The sequence below is a fragment of the Stylophora pistillata genome, chromosome 6 (genome assembly GCF_964205215.1).
Source record: "Stylophora pistillata chromosome 6, jaStyPist1.2, whole genome shotgun sequence".
In the NCBI taxonomy this organism is placed as follows: domain Eukaryota; kingdom Metazoa; phylum Cnidaria; class Anthozoa; order Scleractinia; family Pocilloporidae; genus Stylophora; species Stylophora pistillata.
The window spans coordinates 5,717,421-5,728,464 of NC_142524.1; the positions used below are offsets into that span (position 1 = coordinate 5,717,421).

The following is an 11,044-nucleotide window of genomic DNA, read 5'->3' on the forward strand; positions in this document are numbered from 1 at the left end:
TGCTAGTCAGTTGCAAAGTCTTGTAGTTATTGGAATTCCAGAACCCTATGTTGCATAGCTGACCAAGGAAATAAATTCCATCGTAACATGGGCATCAACAGGCGTCTAAAAAGGGCAGATTTATACACGAGTTGAGATATCAGTCCAACTTAAAGCTTAAAGCGTGTAGCCCGACTTACGATCTTAGATCGTCTTGTTGATTCATAATACATTTCATATATTTCCAGTATAGTTTTACTTTGGCAGTACAATGACAAGTAAGTAAGTAAAAAAACTAGTTGGACGAAATAAATCGGAATCCTAACCCAGTCGAGCAAAGAACGAAGGAACGAAAGAGGCGAACTGCGCTAATTAGATATTTGATTGCAAATTAAATATTGGAGGGTGAAAAACTCTCCTCCCCCCTGCTGGGTCATTTTAGCACTTCACATTCGCTCGCTATCATCCCTAACCTTGGTCAATTGGGGCTAGTGTTATACATTGTTTAGACTATCTTCGAGGGGATCATGGGGTTTTCAAGAAATAGAAAGGGGGTGGGGAATCAGTCGTCATTAACGAGTATGAAGACCAGTATAAAGGGAGATTATTGATAATTAACAAATGGTAAACACCACAGCGTACACTATTGAGTTATGGATGCACGCGGGAGGTTGCTAAGCACGAAAGAAGCGTAAGAGTCGCTCGAGGCGATAGCCGAGAGCGACTCTAGCTTCTTGAGTGCTTAGCAAACCTCCCAAGTGCATCCATAACTCAATAGTGTACGCTGTGGTGTTTACCATTTGTTTTATAACATAACATTGATACATTGTAGCTAAAGAGTTCCCTTTTATTTAACAAATCTTACGCGACCAGAAAAAACAAGCGCGCGCGGAAAAATGGTCTTTGCAGTTGCTCACGTCAGCAGCGTACACCCATGGGTAAATGGGGGACGCTAAATTGACCAATCAGAGCGCGCGCTTTACTTTGGTTATGTTATAATTGGTGACAAGAACAGTGAGGACGATAAGGGTAACATAATATTTTAGGGCAGAGAAAAGCGCGCGCGGGTGGCGCGAAAAAGAAGGTCGCGTGAGCACTGGAGATGAGGCGGGAAAATAAGAATATAGACATAGAGGCAAGACCGATACAACGTAGATAAGTTTTAAAACGGAGCACTATATTGTTTTTGACGAGATTTTGTACGAATTAAGTAAAATTAATTCTGTATAGAAGATGATGATATGTAGGGAAGTTGTTGACGTCCATGGAAAAGCTTTTTAAGGAGGCGGTAAGTAATCGGCTGTAATTAAAATATAAACCATCTGTAGCTGTATTTTTGTAATATCTTTGTTTTTATACCTACTCTTTTTATTCAACTTCCTGATTTCTGTAAACCTGTATACTCTCTCGAATTAATTTCCTGATTTCTGTAAACTTGTCTACCAACTTTTTTTCTTAGTTAAGACATGACCCACCTCGATTAGCTAGCTACCTGTGGGCATATCCAATTTGTTAAAATAGTCATTAGAAATTAGAATAAATAAAGGTTGTTTTTGTTGTTGTTGTAGCTATGACGGACCTTTCTTGAAGTCACACGTAGGGAGAAATAAGAAGAAAGAAGAATGGAATCAGTCGATACACCGGTACATGTTGGTTTATAACTTCATTCTTAAATTGGTTCAATGTACATATCTTACATGATGGTTGCTTTGACTTAAAAAGATCATAAGGTTCAATTTGTCAAGATTCCTACCCTCAGATACCTTACATAGCTGTTGGCACTTTTTAGTTCACAGAGCTGTTGCGGGAACAGAAAAAAGACTTTCATGTGTGGATCGGATTTTGTTATTTAGGTGATGCTTAGCATCTGCGTACCACGAGGTTGTATCCCGTCTTCTACGGCAAAAATGCTATGATAGAAGGATTGTTAATTTGCCCGAAATCAGTTATTTTTAAAGAAATTTCTCTCTTTTTAACACGACAGTTTTCATTCATAAACCGTTTCATTTTATGAAACCGTTATATTAATTAAATTTTTGGCAATTTCAAGCTGTCAGTGGGTTTGCTACTGGAGACGGTTCCTTTGTCCCGACCAACGTCTACGTTAATTTTCGGAAGTTTTGCATTAATAGGAGGCAAGGTGGAGTTGTTTTTCCCTTGCTCAGAGACAGGAACGTTGTATACGATGCGGTGAATTGTATTCGCCCGAGCTCTCCCCTCGCTATCGCTCCCTTCACTTCTTTTGCCATAGCTTCTTCCTTTATTTTCACCTTTTCCTTTTTTCTTTTGATAACCGTCCGACGGGTTTAACGCTTTCACTGCGTTTTCAACCGTTGGAAGCCCGAAAGTCCACGTGAAATATTCAGACTCATGTGACAATTTTCGCCGCAAAATCATTGGCACGTTATTTTGCGTGCAGTTTATATGCGGCAACGAGAACTTTTTCTCAAGCTGGATAGCTGTAGCACCTCTGTTTCCGGGATTTGTTGCCTTCATTTCTTTCGCGATGTCGTCGATACTTTTGTTGTCTCGCTGTCGCTGTTTTGCTTCTTTCGCCAGACTGATTTGTTCCCGTTTGATTCGAAACAATTCCTTCCGTAGCTCTCGTTCCTCTTGCTTGTAAGAGATGTAGGTTTGTAATTTCGAGTAGTCAAGATCTTTCTTGAGAAGTGACAATTTTTTTTCTCCCTCGTGGCTAATTACCAAAGCTTTCTCATACACGGATTGCCTTTCTTTTCCGGAATTGTCACCAGAAGGCATTATTCCAGCTGGCGTATTCTAGACGGTCAACAACTGCGTGGTCGCTTTCAACGGCCGGAGGATAGCACTATGCCAGTTTGATATTTCATTTACGTGTTGCTTTCACTTTGTATAATTGTCTTACATACTAGCCAAGATAAGTCATACCCACAGCTGAGTATCTTGCAACTGTAGCTAAACAGTAAAATGATTCCGTCGAGGAAGATATTTGCAGAGATCAGCTGCAAGTGCACACGCAGTACCTACTCAGTCTTTATGTTTGTGTAAATAGCTCTCTCTTGATGCTTGCATACTTCATTATCCTTTGTTTCATTGTCTGTTTATGTCATTGTTTTGACGATTTTGGATTGTTCAGCGATTGGAAGCAATTCTGGGCACCATAATCTCGCTAACACGCGCTACTTGCCTTCATTTCCTTCCGTTCAATTGAACACAGACCCTTCTACATCGTTCATTTAGTAGTTATTCACTCTTCTTGCTTGCTGAACACAATTGATTTCAGCAGCTGTACCTGTATTTGCTCGCTGTTTTCGTTTGCTCTATAAAGTCTAATTCAACAAAAGAAAATAACTTCTCGGTTTGAAAGGCAAATAGTACAATTAACCAAAGCTTTCATTGTCTTCGCCATCTTGAATTGGAATAATGTGAAGTCGGAATCTTTTAGAGGATTACGTCGTCCGGTTGTGTTATAATCAACACGAGAAACTGAAATCGTAAGAAATCATCCCTACCAGTTAATTAGACTGGTGCTAAAGGTTGTTGGAAAAGAACGCAATACTTCGTATTTTCCTACTATGATTTTTTAACCTCAGAAAATTCTTTCTTCATTTAGAGCCCTTAAAAATTGCTAAAGATGATGATAAACAATAACAAAAAGTCAGTAAAGCAGATAAAAGCAAATTGGTTTTCCAGATTTTGTCTATTGTTTAAAGTTTTTGAACCAATGATACACTTGTCCAAACAGTAAGCTTGCATGAACCTGAAATTCCATTAAATATAGAGTGACACGAATAAATTTATAACTTAAAGCCCTTTGTCTCAACAAAACCCCCCAAAAATAGTTCTCAACGTATTCTCGATCGTGATTTGGATGTTGTCTCAAAAATCCTCATTAACGTCCTCTTTTATTCAATCATGTATCAATATAACTGGAAAGAAGTACGGGTATTCTTTATCTAAAGATTTTGATATAGATATATCATCCTTTAATCTCATTTATTAAGATTCAATGAAGCATTAGTTTATGAAAGAGCTAGCTTTCCAGACAGCTTTTAGCCGAATTCATGCAACCTTACACATATGATGATATTTCAACGAAGAACTGAAAGTTGTATGCAAACCACAACTCATGGTCCGTAATGCACTAGCGTGCTTCAAAGTGCATATGACACGAAATTTTTTTCTCTTGTTTCTTGTAGTTGGATATCTATAGAAGACGTTTCGAAGCCTTAAAAGTGCTGGAAAATTCTAAAAAGCATTGATTTTGCTTTCAAAATACACGCAATTTGCCTTCAAATTTGTCCCGGTCATCGCGCGGCCAAAATCGCACGTGACGTCACATTGTGTGTCCAGATTCTTCGAAGTCAATGGAACTTTCAGAAGAGTCGGACTCAAAGGAATCATTAGAATCACTCGACATCTTTGCCTTTCAATGCACTATCTATCTACTACGAAGTACTGCAGAATCCTCTTAGCGACAACAAACCTTCGCGGCAAAGGTACACAATGTGACGTCATGAATAACTTCTACGGTGATAAACTAGGTCCCAGTCTCCGGGACAAATTTGAAGGCAAATTGCACGTATTTTGAAAGCAAAAAAAAAATGTTTTTTACATTTTTCCAGCTCTTTTAAAGCTTCGAAACGTTTTCTATAGATATCCAACTACAAGAAACAAGAGAAAAAAATTTCGTGTCATATGCACCTTAAACGAGTCAATATTTTCCTTTATTCTTTACTTTTTACAGTTATGAGCGAGTCTTGTTTGTAAATTGTTATGTATATTGCGGAATAGTTGACTTGTAACTATGGCTACCGTAAACACCGATTGAGCAAAGATGAGCTGAACACAAAGAGAACGTGTTCACAAAGCTTACAAGTTCTCTTCTGTTAATCTCATTTAAGCCTTCATTAAGTCGTTTTTCATCAGTTTGATACTCCTTTGGGAATCACTTATGCTTGCTTCATTTGAATTTATTGGTCCGAGGGTAAACTCATTATTTAGCAAGAGGCCGTATTCAAAACAAAACTGAACTGGTGCAGTATTTCAAAGATTACTAAGATTTCACGAACGCTGAAAATTTACAAAAAAATCTATATGTAGACCCGGGCTATGTCTTTAAAATCGTCATCTGGCACCGGTTTGGCCCTTGCGTCATTTGCTTTAATTTGGTATTCTCAACGAAGCCATCAACAACGGAGCTAGACAAAAAAAGTTTAAAGAAGTCATAGCTTAATGAAGTCCGTAGAACATCCGTACAAGAGCAATTTGAAAGTTATATCCTATAGCAAACATAAAGTTTGTTATTGCTTTATAAAAACTTCTGAAGTGCGCACGGAAAAATAAATCACAGAACTGTACGAACAGTACTTGAAGAATATTGTTCTGATTGAAAACTACGTTAGAGTTTGACGATGGCTTCTCGAGATACAGCTTTACAGAGCTCAATTGCCTTTCTTCAAATGCAAAAACATGCCAGTTTAAAGAGATCCACCTCGATGAGCGAAGATGTGTTCCGAATTTATCGTCAGACAGGCCGACGAATTGCTCTGATTCAGCAACAAGTGGAGAGGGAGCGATGCTCTTACTTAAAGGAGTCCTACACCGAGAAAAACCAACTGTATAAAGAACTAGCGCATATTTTCCATTCCAGAAAGGCGATAATGGCCCAACAAGGAATAGATGTTTTATCCTCGACACCCGCTCCACAAAAGAAACATTCACAAGCTAGTTTTGGGGAGAAATCTATGGAGGCAGTTCATGGCTACGCTCACAAATGCAAGTCTGTGAAGGAACTTCGTTCTATTAATGTTAATGTATTGAAAAGATGCGAATGTTGTCGCCGCAGGGCATTTCGAGCTATCGAAGAAAATGATGACGACGAAGATGTTTTTGATGAGGAAGCTTTCCGATACGAGAGTCAGTTACAAACACTAGATGCCGAGTCAAGCGACACGGCGAAAACCAAAGCTGGCAGAAAGATAAGCCAGAGCTCTAGGTCTTCAAACGTAAAGAATGAACGCATAGTGGGTAAAAGGAAGACTGCCCTGGTGCAATTTAGTAGGTACGACGATATTCGAATGCCATCCGCCACTCAGAGAGTTCAGGCAGGAATATGGGCTTTGAAAAAGCAGAATAGTCAGCCTAATGATCAGAGGAAACAAAGTAAGACTGTGCGTTTTAGAGGAAATGATTCGACGGTGGAAAGTCCTTCGGTTGAAAGGAAGACTTCATCTGATACTCCTGCTTCGACTACAAGACCAGCCCTTCAATCTCGAGCAAGTATAAAAGTGGCAAGTCAGAATAGAAAAGCAGACAAACTACACCTTGATGGTCACGCGTGGTCCACCCATGTTCAAGACATCCATGAGAAAAATATCAACAATAACAATGCAATTACCGGCTTGTCGAAGGCTTATTACGCGTTTAGAAAGCTCCTTAACAAGAGGGAGGAAGAGCATCAGGCAGAACGAGCGAAAGAGAAGGAAATGAGGCCCGAAAGTCGAATGGAATTACCAGGCAGTCGACCTGCTTCGAACATGTCGAGGAGCGATTCAAGATGGGTGCCTTTGCGTCGAAGTTCGGACACGCTTTCTGTTCGTTTGAACACGTGGACAACGGGAAATCTCGAGCCCACCTCCAGGAACAGCTTCGAGGAAAATTGCGTGGAGGAACTGGAAAAAGAAGACGAGAGTTTGAACATTGGAGAGGATGAGAAAGATGATAGTTCCTTACATGAGGTGTACATTCTTCAAAAACGTTAGCTGGTAAATGAAAAAATTGGAACAGAGACTTAAATTATAACTGGATACCGGTCAAGGGACACTTACGAAACGTGAAACGCATTTGACACTCCTGATCATCGAAGCAAGATATCTTACTTTGAGATTATTAAGTAATTATCGGAATTTTAAATCTTTCTTTTCGAAGAGTTTTATTCGTAGATTTTTCAGGCCATTTAGATGCCTAGTGAGGAACTTTTAAAACAATGACGAATAGTTAAATTCATTCAGAAGAGAATTAAAATCTTGCAATTAGTTCCTTATCCGAAATATCTTTAGACACAGTCAAACGCATCTGTACCTAAAGCCTGGTCTCAGTGCAAGCAAAGCAGGCTCATGTTCATTAAAGTTAAGAGGGAACCTATTTGAACTTCCCTTTTCCACATTCATTGTTATCAACTAATGCTACCATCTTTTTGCTTAGACGAACAATGGTACCCACTTTCGGGATATGTGTCTTCGCGTTCGTACCAACAAGATTGTCATCATGGTAACCATAGACTTAAGTTAGTCAAAATAAGTTCTTCTTTGACTCCAAGAGGTCATGACCTTTGAAAATATTTACGTGACAATGGAGTTTTCGAAGTCAGTTTTAACTTCGAAGCGTCTAGATATTCTGCCTCATCACTATATGATGTCTTTCTAGGTCTTCTTCAATTTGTCTCTATAGCTATGGAAATAGTTCGAAGTCCGATCCCCTTCCTCACTGATTAGATTCTGAATGAACTGTTCCCCAATTGACTTATCGCAATATTCAAGACTTAACTTAAGCCTCGGGATTGTGAACCGTTTTCCAGGCTCCATGGCCAACGTGCAGCTGTTTCTGCATCACGGGCTTATATGAAAGAATTAAAATAAAAACAGTCTTAATCTGTTCCAGCGGCATACAATCATCTACTCGGAAGACGTCAAGTCACAAACCCAGAGGTTAATCTAGGGCGCCTGCATGACGGTTACTCTCATGTTTCCGGCCCCGTGCTTATTGGAAAGTTAGGTGTGGCAAGCCCATTCATTTAACTGATACTTCCCAAAGTTAGAAAAGGTTTGAAATACTCGAAAATCTAGAAGAACTTGAATTACTTCTTGACCTATTTAGGTCCCGATAATCATCGTCGTCGTCGTCATCGTCATCATCTATGTTCAGAGTTCTCCTGTGTAGTCCGGTTCGCCATCTCGACGTGTCCCGACAGCTGGTTGGTCTCGACTTCATTCCTACCGAACTCCAACTCCCCCTCCGTCCTCTTGGGGCATCCTCTTCTGGCACGCGCTGGTAGCCAAAGGACCTATCTTGTTCCCGAGGAAAACTACCTCTTTTCAACGCCGTTTGACCTATGTCGCGCACATTTTTAAGATTGAACTCTGACTTAGCAGTTTGATGAGCATTGTTGAAATTCGTTAAGGTCTCCTGATGAATTTGGACAAAATCTCGCCCGCTCCCCGTATGATCACTTGACATTCTCCACACAGGAATCCTTGGGAGTTTTGATGAGGGCAGAACTGGAAAGTGCTGGCTGCCCGCCATTGAACTTCTTCTTGCGGAATCATACACTGGTCCAACCGAAGCTCTTCTCGACAATATTGCATGACCAATCAGATTTCCGTGGCATGAATGGCGTGTTTTTTCTCCTTGATTTCTAAATCCTTGATCAATCTCTGCAAAGGCTCCTGAATTCGCGCCGGCTGTTAGTCCGTCAAGCTCGTTTAGTTGGACTACAACTTTTTCGTATCTTGTTTCAAAAGCTGAAACTAGCTCCCCCAAGGTTTTGTGTCTGTCATCCATCTTTTAAAAGTTCCCACTCATAACGAAATAATCTCACTCGTTTCAAAATCGTTGCAAAAACTAAGAAACACGAGATTGAAGACATGCAGTGGTCAGAAATTTATAGCTTTTTCCCATACAGACCAAGACATTTCAGTTAAAAGATAAAATACCATTGGTATTGATTTTTTACCTCTTACAATATCATTGTTAAGGTCTACTGACCCATCAACCTTTTATCCTTGTGGCAGATTTTGGATTTATAGGCTTAACTACCTGGTTTTACCGGACAGCGAACAAAAGGAAAAAATGACTAACCAGTCATCTGTGCCAAGTGCGCTCATATTTTCCACCGATGTCAATTAATTAAACGAAAGCGCACGTACAAGTTTTATCTACGATGTATGTTTTGGCAAATTGAACATTATTATAAATCCCATAGTTGGAGTGATCTGGTTCTAAAAAAAATTATTTTTAAAGGCGCATTCTAGATTAAATCAAGACAGTACTCGAACGTAGACATGCTGTCAGTTTTACTTCATCGCTTCATCGCGCAATTAATATTCATCCCGCCTATTCGAAACCTCCCTCTTTGATAATAATTTGCGAAACCTTTGAAAGGAGTTTTGAAATCGTATTTATAGAAATTAAAGAAAACTGAGGCAGTTCTCATGTAATATAGGCTCAAATTTGTAGCCTATATTACATGAGTGTAAATTAGGAATAAATTACGCTTTAAGCGTACTCCTGAGGTCTCAAAACAACAGTCGAGTTCTTATAAAAGCAGGGCTTTCTTTCGTGATTGACGATGATTTCGTTGAAACAGTTTGCCTCTGCATATTGTTGTATACCAAATTCTCCTCGAAGTACTTTTGAATAGTGTAAAATCAATCTTCACACGTTTTCAGACTTACATTGAGAAATGACTTGATTGATAGCCCTGTAACAGTTTGAATCTGACAAACATCATAATCCGTTTCAACCGATTAGTGGAATGAATTTATATAAAATAACATAAACCCTCTAACCCATTAAGATTGACCAGCATCTGACTTCTCCGTACAATATCACCCCTAAATCAAACTTTCAAGCCGCAAGAATATAGAAAAGTATCATCAACTAAAGTTGGCTTGTTAGCTCAGTTGGTTGAGCGCTGCGCCGGTATCGCACAGGTTATGGGTTCAAATCCCGTACGGGCCTGAATCTTTTCCCACTTACTAGATAGGTGGGGTGTATTACTGCGAGGGACGCTTTCATGCAAAGCAGCTCTCGATCGTTGAGCAAATTCTCCTTGTCAGCACCTTAGGAAATGTATAGAGAACATTATGGGGAATTTTCACACTGATGTGAGTTTTTAAAGGGCGAAAGTGCGAAAGTGCGCGGTGTCAAAATTTTTCAAACTTTTGGTTAGGATTTTAGCTGGACAATAAGTCAAGCTTTCGCTCCTTATATGTCCTTATCTATTGTTTGAAGGAAAAGGGTTTTTTTGTTCGCAAGACAAAGGTTAGTAATCACCGACGCGTAGCCAGCTCACCGAGCGCGAAATTTAAATTTCTTCGGAAGCGATTAGTGTTACAAACACAGCCTTTGTGGGGGAGGTTGTGGTAATGATTGTTGCAGCCTAGACACATCTAAAAGGGGTGGGGTGGGGAAGTTTGCGTCAAGAAGAGCGAGGTCTGGACGATAAGTAAGCGAAAAACAACGCATAATAGCTTTAATAAAGCGACTCTGAAAGTTGATTGAAACTATTCTGACACTCGGGAACCATTACAACTGCACTTTCTTCCTGAATTCAAACTCTCCTAGGCTAAATACAACTTATACAAGTCATTTGATCTTTTTCGGGCCCATTCTCGTGCCCAAAGCCCATTTCGCTTCTCTTAGCCTGAGCCGGCTAAGAGAAGCGAAAACGGCTATTGGGCCGAGAATGTTACTGGCCACGATACTACTCTTCCCAGTGGACCGCTGAGCCCAACGAATTTTTTTACCGCTTTAAAAGTAATGTTGTGAAATCAAACACGTAGTACATTGAAATGCACTTGACTTTGACGTATTACGTGATGTTCATTTAAAAACGTTACTCTAGAGCTCAAGGCGGCAAAAAAATTCGTGGGTGTAGCAGTCTACTGAGAAGAGTAGTGGTGCTTTAGCAATCAAACTTGGAAGTCATTTGTATTTGAATAAAAAACCGCTAGTTCACAGTCGAATCAGAAGTGTCTGTTAAGTTGGCGCGTTATCATGCTAAGAACTCTAACAGTGAAAGAAAGTTGAAATCCTCCGCTTTTCCCTTTCGCTCATTTTCCTTAACTCCATTTTATAACGCGCAATATGAGTAAAAAATTTGGCGCCAGCTTAAGATACATGGAGGGCGGACAGTAAGAAAATGATCCTAAAAATTACCGCTATTAATTAACTGCCTGCGTGCCGGCAGTTTAGATTCTTCAGCGCTATGAAGATAAAAGAAAACACGTCCGCAAACCGAAAGGGAACAAAGAAAGTGTGACTTCACACCTTTTTACGTATAAGTGACCTCACTTTTCCTTCG

The 11,044-nt window shown here is 39.8% G+C and overlaps 2 protein-coding genes across 2 annotated transcripts; one reads left to right on the forward strand and one right to left on the reverse strand.

Moving 5' to 3' along the window:
* Nucleotides 1-1,135: 1,135 nt before the first annotated feature.
* LOC111323181 (uncharacterized) lies at nucleotides 1,136-3,487 on the reverse strand. Its single transcript, XM_088762402.1, has one exon. The coding sequence runs from the start codon at nucleotides 2,737-2,739 to the stop codon at nucleotides 2,008-2,010; it is 732 nt and encodes a 243-aa protein (XP_088618528.1). The 5' UTR covers nucleotides 2,740-3,487; the 3' UTR covers nucleotides 1,136-2,007.
* Nucleotides 3,488-4,664: 1,177 nt separating this feature from the next.
* Nucleotides 4,665-7,139, forward strand: LOC111323180 (uncharacterized). Its single transcript, XM_022926483.2, has one exon. It carries the CDS (start codon nucleotides 5,373-5,375, stop codon nucleotides 6,720-6,722), a length of 1,350 nt encoding a protein of 449 aa, XP_022782218.2. The 5' UTR covers nucleotides 4,665-5,372; the 3' UTR covers nucleotides 6,723-7,139.
* The last annotated feature ends 3,905 nt before the right edge of the window (nucleotides 7,140-11,044 follow it).